Source organism: Grus americana, chromosome 1 (assembly GCF_028858705.1).
Source record: "Grus americana isolate bGruAme1 chromosome 1, bGruAme1.mat, whole genome shotgun sequence".
Classification (NCBI taxonomy): domain Eukaryota; kingdom Metazoa; phylum Chordata; class Aves; order Gruiformes; family Gruidae; genus Grus; species Grus americana.
In genome coordinates, this window is record NC_072852.1 from 159,777,020 (window position 1) to 159,794,128 (window position 17,109).

General features: G+C 38.3%; 1 protein-coding gene across 2 annotated transcripts in view; it reads left to right on the top strand.

The window, feature by feature from the left end:
* Nucleotides 1–17,109, top strand: part of TMTC4 (transmembrane O-mannosyltransferase targeting cadherins 4) — a 60,019-nt gene that overhangs the window by 26,713 nt on the left and 16,197 nt on the right. For both annotated transcript variants that reach the window (XM_054841161.1, XM_054841170.1), the window contains exons 6-11: nucleotides 1,358–1,455; nucleotides 3,528–3,620; nucleotides 8,390–8,551; nucleotides 9,328–9,530; nucleotides 11,217–11,388; nucleotides 11,473–11,604. In XM_054841161.1, coding sequence (XP_054697136.1) covers nucleotides 1,358–1,455; nucleotides 3,528–3,620; nucleotides 8,390–8,551; nucleotides 9,328–9,530; nucleotides 11,217–11,388; nucleotides 11,473–11,604 — 860 coding nt within the window. The remainder of the gene's footprint in view (nucleotides 1–1,357; nucleotides 1,456–3,527; nucleotides 3,621–8,389; nucleotides 8,552–9,327; nucleotides 9,531–11,216; nucleotides 11,389–11,472; nucleotides 11,605–17,109) is intronic.

The following is a 17,109-nucleotide window of genomic DNA, read 5'->3' on the forward strand; positions in this document are numbered from 1 at the left end:
GAGGCCAATGTCAGCAGATCTCTTTCACGCTTGTTATGGTTTGTATCTGACCCTGATAGCAACATCTGAGCTAGTATACTATTTTCCCTTTATAATCAGTGAAGAGAAACAGCTACTTCTCTGAAAGTTGGACAACTGCATTTAATTAGGTAACTTAATCCCTAAAGGTGTCCCCTTGTCTCAGTCAGTTAGAAAGGAAGCCTGGTACACTAGCTCAGGTGTAGGTGCCTAGTTCTGGTGAAATTAATCTTAATTCTGCCATTTACACTTTCCATAGACCATTATTGCAGTTTTGTTTAAGTATGGAGGGTCAAACCTGCATTAGCAGTAGTGAAGAACTGCTCTAGAGATCAGGCAAAGAAAGAAAAGGATTCAGTCAATGCATATAGAGTTCAACTTTGTTTTTTCACATGCCAAGTCAAAGGTTGATTCTTGTGATGCCTGTAGAGCCCATGTTGCTTGAATCAAGAAACTGCTTCTGAATGAGCTGAGTGCTTCCTTCTGTTGCTTGCACCTGTGGCGTAGAGGTTGTGACAGACATGTTTTTATGTGAAGTACCCATGTACTGTGTGTGTGATAGTACCTTGGCTGAAGTAGGGCTTCTTGTTATATTAATCTCAGAAATTCCTGCTTGTAGTACCCAAAATCAGCTACATGGTGCAGTCTTTAAAGACTCTTTCTTTGACTAGAAGCTGTAGTTACTCTTGATCTCATAACCCCAGAGTTCCTCACCCTGCTGTAAAACTGCTTCCTGAGTGCAAGAGCTAACTGCTTCTCTGCTCAGATGCTGAAATTTTTGAGCTCCGTGGCATTCCATTGCAGTGCTAATGAAATGGCGTGAGGTACTTGCTAAATGCAGCAGCCCTGGAGAAGCAGCTCATTGTGCCTTTGTAGATTAGACTACAGTTAAAACAGTTTGTGTGTGTGACACTTCATATGTAACTATTAGAAAGAATTTCTTGTTCTTGTGGTAGCTTGGAAGAGAGTGGCCAGTAACGACAGAGCTCTAGCTAAGGATGATAAATATGTCTAAATGTGGGAATTAACCTTTGCAGATGATGAATTGTGGAAACTATGTGAAGCTTCTGCCATTCTAATTAGTCTAGCTAAAACATCTAGCAAACAGGGAGATTTCTAATGTCTCTGAGAATAGAAAATGACTGCAATAAAGGGACAAATGCCAGCATATTGCAGGAGGTGCCCTATGCTTTTTAAGTCTATGTATCCAGGTCTTGACTGATAGAAAAGATTGTGAGATTAAATGCTGTATGTTTTTTAAATTCTAATTTTAATTTAGATTTCTAACTTTACCTTTAAATGTATAAACCTAATGTTATGGCATGCTTTATTTTGACAGATAAGGAAGGACATAATTTTTCTATATTCTGGGTGCTGGTGAGTGTTATCCTAGGTGCAGTAGCCATGCTGTGCAAAGAACAAGGAATTACAATACTGGTAAGAATCCTTTTATTGACTGAATTTTGACCTCAGCATCTGTCAGGTGCAGTTGTAAAGCCTACAAAGATGAATCCTCTCCACAGCTAATCGTATGCATACCTTTTTGTTCTGTTCTGTAAACTAGTTAATGTTGACAAAAAGCAGCATTCTAGTAGATCTGTCTTGATTGTATCCCTGCCAATCTGTTAGAATTCTTAATTTTATCTTTTGTAAACAGGTTGCATATATCCATTAATTTCTTGCTAAATTTAAAAGATTTACAGTGTTAGTTTCGATGCATATTGTGTTCGTTGGCCTTGGTTTTGAATGTAATTGTCAAGATGGAGGCCCTACAAACTTCTCGTTGAAGGCTTATGAACAAAGACCTAACTGGACGAGAGCATTTTTAAAAGCTCCACCCTCTTGCTTTTGTGAACAGTGTAATTAGAAGTAGGACTATTCCTTATGCATTTCTAATACTGAATCTCTTCCTTCTGTCCCTTATTTAAGGATCTGTCTATGCAAACAGATATAGTTACTGTGCATATTCATTGTGCTTTTGCTTTTTGTTACTTCAGTGAAGACATTGTGGTTTGGATGACCAAACTGACCACCTGAAGTGCTACATCTGTGATTTTTATATAGCCATATTTCTTTACAAATAAATCCAATTTGTAGCTTTAACTGACATAGATAAAGCAACAGAATCAGAAGAATTCTTTGCAGAAAGGACCCTCTTTTCCTTGCTAGAAAAAAAGGGAGAAGAAATTACAGAAAACTTCTTGCTTTAGGATGTTATTTTTGGATAGACGTTTGTAGTGTGATGTATTTTTCAAAGGTATCTGTAAGGAAAATGTAAGGAATTCTCTTAAAACATGGTGTGATTATTTCCTTTAGTGGTATGAAGTAATTATTTGAGCTAGCAGACACAGAATTGTTATTGGATCTGGGTTTTTTTATTTGTTTGCTCTTCCATTGCTAGGAGGATTATATGCTGAGGGGCACAGCTCAGAGGGATAAAGGGATAAATCAAACATTAAAAAGTTTCTTACAGGTGGAATGTATTTTTCAGCAGGATTCTTGCCTTCCAATCTCCATGCAAGTGAGCCAAGAGCCTTTTAACTGCCAGGTGGCCTTTTTATGTGGAACCATGCCACTCTCTGACCTTCCCTTTGACTGTTAGAAAGAGACTTGTGGCCTCCCAGTGTCCTAACTCTTTCCCTCACCTGGAACTATTTTTACCTCAATGTTCTAAAGACTGAATAGAAAAAAAGACAGTAATTTCCAAAGTTATTAGGATATGGGCTAAATATTCAAGGATTGTCATGGCTGGTGATTGCTGAAACATCGAAGGGAAAATGTTAAAGTTGGATTTTGCTGGTCACCTCAACAGAATTACCTGAGGATGTATTTTGGTTGCTTGCTTGGAGGTAGTATGTGCAAGTGTAGTCCTGCAAAGCACTGAATATGCTCTAGTTTTATGTGTAGTGGCTGATGTCACATAGAACTTTGGTTTTTTTTTTTTTCAGCAACTTCCACTGCATATATTGGTGTAATTGCAAGAAAAGCAAGCCTGATACCCCTGTTAAATCTTTTTGAGCCTTTGTTTGTTATGACAATTTACGTACCCTTTAAAAAAAGTATTTCTGAAACCTGACAGTCAAAAGATACCATGCTGCATAGCAAAAAATAAGTAGAAGGCTTAAAGAAACTACGCCTTACTGACAGAAGCCTTACCTCTTCACTGCAGCATTTATGCTGTGGAACATTTGGGAAGGAAGACGGAAAGCAGAATACTGTTGTGACCGTGCATATGGGATCTAGCTTGCTGATACATGGTATTCCCCGAAGGGTTATTCCATGTAGCAGGAGAATCCCCATTACAGTAACATGATACTCTAATCATCTGAGCTCAGGTTCTTAATTTACCATTCTGCCATCATTGCTACCAACGTATCTCTCTACTTGTTTGGAATCAGAATTAAGATGTACAATAACTCATGGTAGAAGTGGAATTTAAGATGTATTTAAAAAACTATTTGTGGTTAGCTGCTCCATCTTATGCTCTTATTTTTCTCTTGGCTGCTTAGGGTTTGAATGCAGTGTTTGATGCACTGGTCATTAACAAGCTAAATGTTTTGGAGCTTATTCAAAAGTTACTACATAAGGACAAGTCATTGGAGGTGAGTCCTTAGATGTTTTGTTCATTCTGGCCATTCAGACAGTCATGTACTAAAAGACAAAGCTATAACTTCTGACAGTTTTGTTGCTGTTGAGAATTAAAAAGATAGGTATTTTCAGTCAGCCTAGTAAGGCAATGTGCTATGACATTTTTGCAGCAGCATGAGGAGTAATGGGATAACATTAGACTTGCGTTGGATAGAGAAACCCATTCCACACTTCTCTCAACAGTACATTAAAAAATACAGGGTGGAAGAGCTGACTGCTTGATGCAACCAGTTCTCCAGGGTCAGTAGCTATACACTACAGACCTGAAATGGAGGTTTAACACAGTTAACAGAGTAAAGAGAGAGATACTTGTTCAGATTCTCAAATGAGATAGACATTTGAAACAGTACATAAAAATTGTTGTGGCTATTTTGCTAATCCCAGTTAAGTATTACACTGTTATACAAATTACCAAACAGGAGACAGTTCCTAGTAGCTTGGCAGTTTGAAAGAAAAAATATGTAAGCATTGATAGTTGCTAAGGATCGAATTTCTGACTTTGGTTGATATCACTTTATCTAGTATTGGCTCAAGTGGAATCTGGCACCTTGTATTTGCACTGGCAAGCAAATCACAAAACAATTAGCCTCAGATGAATGATTGATAGCAGCCAAATAGACCAACAGCCTACTAGGACATCACTACTGTTCAACAGATAAATCATTTGCCTTTCCCATCCAAGGTTCAGCAAAGCAAAGGAATATTCATTGTACTTTGCATTGATCAGTGGTCTTGCTCATGTTTCTGAGTAGCAAGTCTTATGGGGCATTTAAATTCCTTCACAAAGAGTGAAATGAGGAGCTTCAGGGGGGAAATACAGTTAAACTGGAATCTCTAGAACTGAAACAGTATATTTGACCAAGAATCACTAAGTGAGGGGTGCAGAAGTATTTCAGGAGCAAATAGGAATGCTGGAGAATTTTGTTGTATAGTGAGAGTGATGTCAACTAGCATATGACTAGGAAAGAGTCCAGAGCTGTTGGGGACTAAAGTACAGCCAGTTCAGAATTAAAGTGATGGAAATAAAAGGTAATAAGGAGAACCCTGGGAACTACTGCCCAGTCAGCCTCACATCACTTCCTTCGAAGATCATGGAACAGATCCTCCTGGAAGTTATGTCAAAACATGAAAGACAGGGAGGTCATTAGAGATAGCCAGCATGGCTTCACCAAGGGCAGATCACGCCTGACTAATCTAGTGGCCTTCTACGATGGAGCGACAGTATCAGTGTACAAGAGAAGAGCTATTGATGTCATCTACCTGGATTTGTGTAAGACCTTTGATATGGATCCCCACGACATCCTTGCTGCTAAAATGGAGAGAGATGGGTTTGACTGGTGGACTGTTAGATGGATAAGGAATTGGCTGGGTGGCTGCATCCAAAGAATTACAGTGAAAAGCTCAATGATCAAGTGGAAACCATAACAAGTGGTGTCCCTCAGGGGTCCATACTTGGACCGATACTATTTATTATCTTCCTCAATGACATAGCGGAACTGAGCGCACCCTTAGCAAGTTTGCAGATGGCACTAAGCTGAGTGATGCAGTTGATACTCTTTAGGGAAGGGATGCCATCCAGAGGGACCTTGGCAAGCTTGAGAAGTTCACCCTTGTTAACCTCATGAAATTCCACAAGACCAAGTGCAAGGTCCTGCACATGGGTCGGGGCAATCTCCAACATCAATACAGACCGGGTGATGAAGGGATTGAGAGCAGCTCAGCAGAGAAAGACTTGGGGATACTTGTGGATGAAAAATTGGATATGAGCCTGCAATGTGCACTTGCAGCCCAGAAAGTGAATTGTACCTTGGGTTGCATAAAAAGAAGTATGGCCGGCAGGTCGAGGGAGGTGATTCTCCCCCTCTGCTACACTCTCATGAGACCCCACCTGGAGTACTGCATCCAGCTCTGGGGTGGATAAAAGACATGGACCTGTTAGAACGGGTCCAGAGGAGGGTGATGAAATGATCAGAGGGTTGGAATATCTCTTCTGTGAAGAAAGGCTGAGAGAGTTGGGCTTGTTTAGCCTGGAGAAGAGAAGGGTCTGGGGATACCTTATTGTGGCCTTTCAATATATAAAAGGGGCTTATAAGAAAGATGAAGAAGTACTTTTTACCGGAGCCTGTGGTGGGGAGGACAAGGGACAATGGTTTTAAACTGAAAGAGGGTAGACTTAGATTGAGCAGAAGGAATAAATACCTTATGATGAGGGTGGTGAGACACTGGAATGGGTTTCCCGGGGAAGTTGTGGCATCCCCCTCCCTGGCAGTGTTCGAGGCCAGGTTGGATGGGGCTTTGGGCAACGTGGTCTAGTGGAGGGTGTCCCTGCCCATGGCAGGGGGATTGGAACTAGATGGTCTTTGAGGTCCCTTCCAACCCAAACCATTCCATGATTCTGTGAAATGTGTCAGAGTCAAACCTTTTTGGAGGATTACTCTTTAAGCATGAAGAGCTCAAATCATTATGCTTCCATTTTGTGACTTTTAAACAGTTCTGTCTGGGTGAAGAAAACATCAAATGTGCCTTTTTTTTTTTCCTTCTTTTAATAGAAGAAATTAATTTTAGTTCCTACCACCTACAAAAATCTGTTCTGCTCTTTTCGTGGAAGTGTATCTACAATTTTTTTGTTTTGTTTTGTTGAAAAGCAGATCTTAAATTCTCTTACTTGCAGATTATTTTTTTCTTAATTGAGACAGGTTTCAGTTTCATGCCAGGTTTCAGTTAACTCTAAATCAAAGACAATACGATAATACTTCTTCCACTTTTTGAATTCTGCCTACAAAGAGATTTTGTGGTGATTTGTGAAATCTGGCCTTTAAGAAGCTGTATGTACTGTTAAATGAAATGAAGCCTGGGATGAAAGGTTTTGTGTAGTTACTCTGTCATAAAGCAGTTATAAATTGTCACTATATGGTTTTCCTTCATAGCACAATTCTCTTCCAAAACCAGTTTTTAGGAATAGTTTTCCTGTAATCCTCATTGTAGTGACTTTGGTTACTGAGATTTGTAAATTAGAAGTAACCATTTGAGCACAAAGGCTAACTTATGTAAAATCCACTTTACAAACTTAGTTATCCTTAGGCATTCAGCTAAATATTGCATAATGACTCCATTGTCAACTACAAATATTAAAACCCCATCTGAATATTGCTTTTAAACTTTCCTATCATTTTAGAGAATAAATACCTTCAGCCAGAGCACTTAGATGTCTGTCTTTGTGCAGTAAGCCTACTTTTTTTTTTTTTTAGTTTTAAGAAATAACTAATATTGATCACCTGAATAATTATGGTGGTGCTTGCTGATCAGCGTCTTGCAATAATAGGTAATAATAATAATCAGTGTGCCAGCTCCTGTGGAGGACATAGAACTGATCATGTATAACTATTAGGTAGGTTTTTAAAGGTAATAGAAGCATATCAGACTAAGGGACAAAGGCAGGAGTAAAGGAAAACTAATACTGGAAATCACGTGACCGTATTTTTTTAGGATTCAGTCAACTTTTCCATGTAAAAATCCATAGTTTACTGACACTTTCATCTTCAGATGTGTAGAATGGAAATGGAAGTGGCCCAAATGATCTCTCATTTCAGACAAACTCTTGTCTTCAGTCTTCTGCTTCTTTAATGATGTCTTGAGGCTGTAGAATCATTTCAGCCATCACGTTTCAGACAGCCCTAAGGCAGCCCTACCACACTGTAATAGAGGGGGTCAGAGAGAAGCTATGCCCTTCATTTCCTATCTGAGTTACCATTTGCTAGCTGGGTAGGTGTTGGAAGCTTGGATTTGCATCTCAAAGCTGTGACAGGGATATCGTTATAGTTACTGATAATTCTGTTTCCAGTCTCTACTGGTGAAGCTTGAACCACCTCCACAGTATACAGTGTTTTTCTTTTCATTTATGAAACTGATGTGTGCTTGAACAAAATGTGTTATGCTTCATGGGGAAAAAAAATGGGAAAGTGTATCAAATTTAGCTTCTATGACATCGCTTCTCTATGTTTTATGTGAATTGCCTTCTTTAGTCCCCAAAGTGTATATTTTAAAATGTGATGTAAATCAACTGAGTTAATGTAGATAAAACACAATTTTTTTGTAGATCTTGAGTAATTTTAGCCTGACCGAAGTGATTTGGGTGCCTGTCTGTCATTAGCTTTTTAATCACGATAGTGATTGTGAAAATTTTAATTCAGTTTCTCATTCCTCCCAATTTCTAACTATGCGGTTTTCTTGTTGTATGTGGTCATGTAAGTTTACCTCTAAAGAGACTTAAGTCGACAAAAACTTTCAGTGATAAGAGGTCAACAAAGTTCACAAAGTAACCACCCTCCATTTTAAAAAGAAAAGGTAGATCAATTTAATATGCCATATACTAGAGGCTGTATTCTGCTCAAATTCCCTATCAGAAATTGCTGTGTAAAACCACATCAGCTATAGAGTTACTGAGGACTTGTAGAAGAGAGAATTCTTGAATGAAAAAGTTTTCTGATTGAGAAGGAAATGAAAATGTTTGCAAAACATTTTGCAAGTAGTCAGTGAAAGCATAGGAAAGTTTGAGAGCTTTCTAGTAACTACAAAAATAATAAAAATGTTAACTCTAATAGCAAAATTGCACAGGAATAGCCTCTTCTTTCTGAGATGGTGGTGAAAAGGATGTGAATGTAGTGGGGAAGAGAGCAAAATAATGGTTTTATATGAGGGTTTTTTTTCTCTTGCTTTCCTGCAGAATGCTGGGCTGTTAAGAAAGGGGCTGCTTTTCAGGATAACTCTTCTGATGTCTGGAGGGGCCACTATACTTTATATACGCTGGAGGATTATGGGCACAGGGCCACCAGCTTTCACTGAAGTAGACAACCCAGCTTCATTTGCAGACAGTCTGTTTGTAAGAGTAAGTTATAAAGTTGTTTTCTTCTGGCCAGCTCAGAACATTTGTCTTTGTCATCAAATTGAATTTTCTTTTCTGTACCTGAAAGAAACAATAAAGTGGGTAGTCTTTACGTTTCAAGATGTGTGATGAGTAACCTTCCCTTGTGCTGCTGTGAGATTTTCTGCAATTTTTTAAAATAGTATACCTTGTATATTCTTTGCATTCCATTTAGCATGCACTGTACACATTGAGCTACATTTCCATTTACTCACTACTTTTCCCATGCATGCAAGGATTTAGCTTTTGCTGGGTTTCATCCCTTTTCCACATACTGTGTTTGACTCTTCATCTGTTCTTTCACAATTGAAGAAAATATTATGAAGTTCTGGTCTGGTGTATTTGGAGTGTGTCTTGGCTTTATGCCTCTGCTGCATTAAGGCTCTTTCTGGAGATGGAGAATGAAGGGGAAGAGACAGTGGGTGCTGCCTTTTGATATTTTCTCCCATTGTAGAAGATTTTTTTTTTTTTTAACATGTGGATATTGGTTGGACAGCACAGAATTGCATTGCCCTGCTCTGAATAGGAGACCCAGCTAGCTATGTTTAAAAAAATTATAAATAAATTTCACAGCTGTAAAATAAATGGATATGTAACTAGCTGTAGTCTAACATTTAAGGCCTTTTTATTGTATAAGATATATTTTGTGATAAGGGAAATGATAGCCAAGAGAAGAATTAAAGTTGCCCCCCATTTAAGTTTAGTATCAAATAAATGTTTGTTTTCTTTTTGACTGACAGGCTATAAACTATAATTACTACTATTCGTTGAATGCATGGTTGCTGTTGTGTCCCTGGTGGCTGTGTTTTGATTGGTCAATGGGCTGCATACCCCTCATTAAATCCGTCAGCGACTGGAGGATAATTGCACTAGCAGCACTTTGGTTCTGCCTAATTGGTCTGATATGCCAAGCTCTGTGCTCAGAAGACAGCCACAAGAGAAGGTAAGAGGCAGTGATGAATTTTAAATGCCCGGCCAACTTGGGTACAGTATTATTTTGTTAAATCCACTACTGATAATTTTAACAATTCACTGGAACCAGTGTCTAACAAATGCAGTTCAAATAAATATTTATAGCTGTCATTACAGTTTTATCCCAATTTGAGCCCATCACTGTATACTGACTAGTAGGAAACAGAGTTGGAGGAGGAGGTATGGATGGCTGCTTTATTCTTCTCCTGAAATGGCATTTTGAGATCCTTAACGCTGTAGGTGGTAAAAAGTAATTTGTGCTCAGAAGAGAGTAGGAATTGATGTATGTTGTTGCCCCTGCTTCTTACAAGTCATCATCCCCTTTAATCTTCTCCTAATAATGAAAGAGAGAGGAGATGTGCCTTGAAAGGAGGTAGAAATGCCGGTCATGGCCATACAGTTTAAAAAATAAAATGGTGATCCATAGCATCTAGTAGGAAGAAAACTTGTACTTTACCCAGAGGAAGTAAAAAAATTTATTGTTGACTATTCTGTCTCACTAAGGGCTTCTGTTTAACTTTTCAGCATCTGTTCCCATGGATTTTATGTATAATTAATTTCTCAGTTCTTTAAAAATTTTCAACAGCTTAATCACAACAAGGTCATTCTGTTGTTCAGAGTACTGAATATTTTTCTCTTCTGTGGTATTCTGTAATTTCATCTCTTCTCCTTCATCCCTTCAAATGTTAACATCCCACCTGCCTTCCTTTCCACCGTTCCCATACTCATTTGCACAGATAAAATCATTTTGGAGAGGGGTGGAATTCTTGCTACAAGTGATGTAATACTTTCTAGTAAAAACACACTAAGCCTATATTGCTCAACAGTTTTATAGTAAAAAGTAAAGACAAAAAGTATAGTGAAGGCCTAGGACTCTTGGGGGTGAGAGAAGAGTAAGAGGACACATCTACATTACAGTATAGAGATTTATTTGTAATATATTAGAGTAGAAAACTGCTGTGCCTGTGGCCTTTATAACAAACACCTGACACACACCTGGGATTCATATTCCCTTATGTCAGCTCTGTAAAAGCAAGGTACCTAGTCTCAGTTGTCTAAGCTCTGTATAGTCCAGTTACCTGCTGAGCATTACTCATCCTAACACAGATACCTAAAACAAGGAAGACAAACTGCCCTTGAGAAGTGCCTCGCTCTAACAGTAGAAAGAGCGTAGATGACTAACTTTCAGGTGGTTAAGCACAATGGATTCTACTATTGATGTATTTATTAGGAAAGAAAATGCTCAGTGGGACATGTACCTAAGTTTCTTCTTTAACAGTGACCAATATTTTTCCTCTGTTACTGACTTCCTAGTTCCAAAAATACCAATAGGTAGCTTTTACCATTACTTTTCCTGCCTGTGTGTTTTAAATAGGAATTATGTAATTAGTGTATAATGGGGCTATTTTCTGGTTTGGAAGCATGAACATTGCTTTTCTGGGAATTAGAGCTAGGGTTTTAAAAGTGCCTGATGGAGTGAAGTGTCAAAACCTCACCAAAACTTAATTTTATTTTGTTACTTAGCTCCCAAAGGCTGCTTTTGAATGCCTAGTTCCATATGCACATCCTTCTACAATGTGTAAATAAAGTTTGTAAGTGGAAAAACTACTTTTGTTAAGACTTGTGGTTAATTTGAGAATCTGTTTCTTGCTTGCAGAATTCTTACACTGGGACTCGGATTTCTTATTATCCCTTTTCTTCCTGCAAGTAACCTGTTCTTCCGAGTAGGATTTGTTATTGCAGAGAGAGTCATCTACCTCCCCAGTATTGGATATTGTATTCTGTTTACATACGGATTTAGTCTCTTGAGTAAGCAAGCCAAGAAAAAGGTACTATCAAAACAGTCAGTAAAGTTGATGATGAAGTGCTTCAATTGAATGGTTTGTTTCTTAACTTGTCTCTCTTTCCTTAAGAAAATTCTTGCTGCGGCAGTACTTGGGATCTTGGTGATAAATGTTATGCGCTGTGCACTCCGCAGCAGTCAGTGGAGGTCAGAAGAACAGCTTTTTAGGAGTGCACTGTCTGTGTGCCCTCTGAATGCAAAAGTAAGTCATTCATGTGGACTCTTAATCTTTTTTTTTCTTTTTTTTTAAAAGTGTTTTGAAATTCAGGGTAGTTGAGGTGTTATGCATAGTTAATATATTGTGGTACAGTGTTATCTGCAGTCTTGTTTGGTGCAAGAATATGACATTGACACGTCAGATGCCTAAATTACAGTGGTAGCATAGTCAAAATACCAGACAGTACAAATTACAATATTGTAATTCAGAATTTGAGGATGGGAGTGGGGAGGGGAGGGAGTAGGGGGAATACACTTCAGGAAAGGCATCCAGTCAAATTGGATGTACTACTAATAAAATCTACTAAAACTATTGTGTGTATAATTGCAAGTTAAAACAAAATATCAAAAAGAAAGTAAGTTGGAGCAATGTATGCACCTGAATAATGCCTATGCTATGTTTTTAGAATCCTTTTTGTGTACCTTGCAGTGGTATATAAAGCCAACACAGCTAAGGGACAAAGCAGCATGTCATCAGTGTAACTGCAGGATGTGGGGGTAAAACCTTTGCTCCTACTTCTGCTCTTTTACAGTGGCTGAATGGGCTAAAAGTCTTCAGACATGGGCACTGAGGAAAACTGCAATATTCCCTGCAAGACTTAGTGAGGGAACAAATAAGAGGGTGGGACTGGGTAGGATGTTTCACTGAGCGAAACACTGGTGTTTGGCATGGTAGACTGAATCTAGCCTGCCAATAGAGGTGACTGCCACAGCAGTCCTTTGGTAGCTGAGAATGTGATCTGTTGGAGCATACCACAGAGCCCTGATGTCTGAATTTTAGCAGAGACTGTCTTTGAAGAGCCTGGGAATAGGAATGCACAGCTTGTCAATAAAAATACATTGATGTTTGAAAAGCTTAGATTTCTTTAATCTAGAGTGGTATCTAGACAATACGGATCAAGACACAGAGTTTAAAAAGGAACCTGTGAATGCTCAACTTTGCAAAGAGAATGAGGAACTTAGCATCTACTAGAATACAAATACGCAGCAGTGAGCTGTAAAAAGCATACATGGCCAATATTTGCAACATGGTGGTGTCTTTCAATAATCTCAGATTTCAATACATAGAAAAAGAGCCGTTGTATCTTATTGCATGGCAGTGGGAGGCAACCATCTTCTTTTTAATGATGACCTCAGTATATTTTGTCTTCTGGATGACAAGCACATACTATAAATGGAGCAAATGCAATCTGTTTCTTTGTGTGTAACTCCATCCATCTGCCATGGTAAGAGTCCTTTAGACAGATCCACACTCTGCCTGTGCTCCAAGCTCCTTGGACTCACGCCATGTCTGGCTGGGAAGCTGTGTAGCTGCGTTCGTACAGTGCTGTGCTTGAGCCGAAAAGCTGCGCGCAAGCTACTGAACTAATGCAGCTGGTTCAAAGCCAATGAGCGTACAGGGAAAATGAGCCTGTGTTTGTCAACATTGGGCCGTTGTAGACATGCCTGAGCTGTATTGCTGCTAGCAACAGCTTGCGCAAATGGGAAGCATGGTGATGTGAACAGGGAGGGTTTTGCAGTCTCACATTCCAATTTTGCTGAAGGAGTAACTTTGATATCACAGTAGTAGGGAACTTTTCTAGGCAAGAGCATTATAGAATCTGTGTGTGAGAACCAATTTTTTTTTTCTTTATGGACTCAGCTATATTTATTCTATTTTAACAAAGATAAGTGTAAAAATTTGAACTAGGTTCTGTTCTGATCTTCTGTTGTTGTCTTGAAATTCAAGAATTCCTTTAAAAATGACTCCACAGGACTTTCAGTGGCCCATTTATTTCAGTGGGAGGCTGATGCAGACCAAAAGGTGGAATGCAGACAATAGCTTTTTCTTCTTGTTCTTGGAACATCTTTAATGTGTATAAAGTTGCTATGCTTTACTTCCCTTATGTAGCAGGGTCCTGGAGTCTCCAGGTGTCTCCCAACTAGCAACAAAACCTGCAGCTCCTAGTTCATGTTTTTGTGGTACAGTTCTTTTCAATTTCAAATTGTCTGTACGTGAGCAGTGTAGAGTAAACTTACCCTAATTCTAAGTAACAAGTAGTTACAGCAGTGCCTTCTCTAATTTCAAGACTCATCTTCTTTAAACATCTCTTTAGATAGAGGTGTGGAAACTGCATTAAATCAGACTGTCTAGCATAGTAGAGAATCTACCCCTTTGAGTGATGGATGCATCTGACTCAATAGGATGAAATTTAGGATCAACTTTGATAAATGTGGCCCAGTGATTATAAAATTTATTGGAAATAATCAGGTACCATAATGAAGTTACAAAGATTTTGACATTTTTAAAGTTCACAATACAGATTTTTAAATGTTTAAAATATTTTAAATTTTATTTTAAATGTTTTTATTTAAAATATTTAGAATTTTTTTATATATACATATATATGTTATATATAGTTTGTTGGGTTTTTTTAAAGAGAGAGAAAGAAGCATGTTACAGATCTTGATTAAACATGTCCAGGACTATGTCACACATTTGAACTTGCATGGTCCTGCACTTATGTTGGTTTCAAAGGTTGTTAGACTGCAACAGTATACATTTGGCAGTATTTTTCTTAGCTGAACAGAAGGAGCCTGTATACCACTTTTTTTCATACTGTATAGATTGACTTAATTCCTGGAGCTCAGTGGTGATATACACTAGTGTGAGTTAGAACCAGGCCTGTGTTGTTTCTACTAAAGCAAATTTTGTGAAGAGTTATGGATACTGTTTTCTCCTGATATGTTGATTATATGTTACAGGTAGTGTATAAATTTGAAATATTTCAGTGCTACTGGTTTAAAAGGCTCACTAGTTCCAATCTGGCATCTTTTCATTTGATGTCATTATGTTGCAAGTTAATCTTGGAGTGCTTTGTTGAAGTACTTGAATATCTAATTGCAGGCTATGATAAAAGCATAACTACTGTTTCACCATATCAGACTACTGGCTTGGATTTATCTCCTTAGCTTTAGATGTGTACATCTGAGTGAGTCAGCCAGGCTCCCTTTATAACTGGGGAGGAGAAGCCGCCACTTTTAGCATGCGGTTCATTATCACCTTGGACTAAATGACTGACATAGGCCAGAAGGACTACACCCTAGATCTGTGCATTTCTCTCCACTGATGATCAAAGAAGCCCTGACAGCTAGAGAAGATGTGGATACATAAGGTTATGTGATATTTTGCCCTTGCCCTGCTGGTATTCACTTTTTCTAGACATTGCTGTATTGCTCCTCACCTTCTGAGGTCATTACACATTTTCTTTTCATTTTAAAGATTATTCCCAAAAATGCTCATCTTACTGCCTTTTTTTTGCCATGTGTTAAGTTACTGTTGGAAGTGCCAAGTTACTTTTTCTCAGCTTTTAGGAAAGCCATAGCAGGTTTTAAGAATCCAGAAGTGGTTTTTATTTCTGAATGACTTCCTCTAATTGATTGTCTAAATAAAATTTGCAACTGCATTGTTAAATACATGGGAAATAGCCACCATTTTTCTTTTCCTAGATTTGAAATAACTGAATTTAAATGATTTTAAATTGTTAATATTCTGTGCGTAATCTGTACATTCCCCTTGCTACTGGCTTTTCATACAGGATAGAAATTAACAAACATAATTTAAAAAAAGCCATTTCAGTAGCAGCTTTTCTGCAATAATAACCAAGGAAGTTATGATACTCCCAACAGAATGTGTTACTAACTAGTCTGCCTTGGCATACTAAGGGTAGTAACTTTGTACTTGATGCTTTATGTAAACTGTAATTATTATAGATAGAAGTTTGTCAAAGACAAGCTATGCTAGTAATGAAAATGTATAACAGAGTTTGTGAGATTACTTTCTATACTTTCTTAAAAGGTCTTGTAGAACCTCTTTGTGACAGAACAAGATTTACTGCTGTTTAAGGATTTAAGAAGCTGATCTAGAGAGCATTTCCTTTAGATATTGAGAACTCGTTTCTATGCTATATATTAAAAGGGGATTATCTTCTGCAGAATTTACCTCAAGTGCTATAGGCTATATTTATAGGAGCTATCTGGAGTGTTTTGCCACACAGATACCATTTTAGATGTCAATTTTTTTGTATACAAGCACAGTCGTGCAGAAGAACCTTTAGACATTTCCTGCACAAACCAAATGTGAAGATCAAAAAGCATTTGTTTTACTGTTATTTAGAAAACAGAATTTCAGTAGTAGAGGAAAGAGAAGAGTGTGTGATGAAAGAAGCTGGCATGGAACAGAAGCATCTGCATGTTTCTGTAGAAATTTTGACATCTGCGCTTTGCTTCCATCCTTCTCAGCAAATGTTCATATTTGCTGAAAAGGTGATTATAAGCAGCTAGGAAGAGAGAATAAAAGAGTTTATAATAGTAGTGCTCCAACTGAGGGGGTGTACCTCCTAGAAGATGATATTAGATTTCAATTTCTTCCTACACTGCTTTGAGAAATAAAAAAAAAAAAATGGTTTGACAGTAATTTTGTTCTTGTACAGGGAAATATAATTTTTTTCTGTCTTCCTCATTTAAATGTGTGTGTTCATTTAAACACTTAAGTAAGAGTTCAAGCACTGTGTGTGCCTAACATAGAATAATATACAGTGCTTTAGCTTTTTTATACTGGCTTCCTAGGTTGATTGAGGTATTGCGAACAGGCAAACACACAGAGTTAATTCTTTGGCTAGGCTATGGTGCCATGGTTATGTTAACTTTAAACAACGCATGCCTGTTGAGATCAACTAGGTTCTATCCTAGGGTATTTTTACCTAATTGCCCTGATTTCAGAGAACACAGTGTTGTTATGCATCCCTGAGAAATGCACCTTCTAGAACTATTACTGTAAAGTAATTACCTGTTTAAGATTGATAAAGGAGCATGTGGGCATAATGTAATACATCATTTCCAGTTAATACCTATCCTTAATCATTTAATAACGAAATACTATGTCTGCTCTTAAATGTTTAATCAGGAGAGGAAAATCCTCTCTCCCAGGTCGGCATGCACAGTATCTGTCAAAGGCAGAAGAATGACATCTCTAGAGATGAAATTTAAAATATCACACCGGCCCCTCATTTTTAAAGGCCAGATTCTTCCCACCCATTGGTATGCAGAAAGTACTTGTGTCTCCATGTTGTGACCAAGATAGGGGTCATAGAAAAAGTCAAGGAGAGTTAACAGCCTTGTGCTTAGCAGAGGGTGGATAGTTACTGTAGGCCTGGTTTGGGGGGCTGGACCTTTACTGTGAGGGTGGTGAGGCACTGGAACAGGTTGCTCAGAGAGGCTGTGGCAGCCACATCCATGGAAGTGTTCAAGGCCAGGTTGGATGAGACTTTGGACAACCTGGTCTAGTGGAGGGTGTCCCTGCCCATGGCAAGGGGGTTGGAACTAGATGATCTTTGAGATCCCTTCCAACCCAAACCATTCTATGATTCTATAAGGGCTGATCTTGGCATCTCTCTGTGATGGCCAGTGAAGTGAGAGGCATGGCTGTGTGGCAAAAGTCACCTGCACCTCT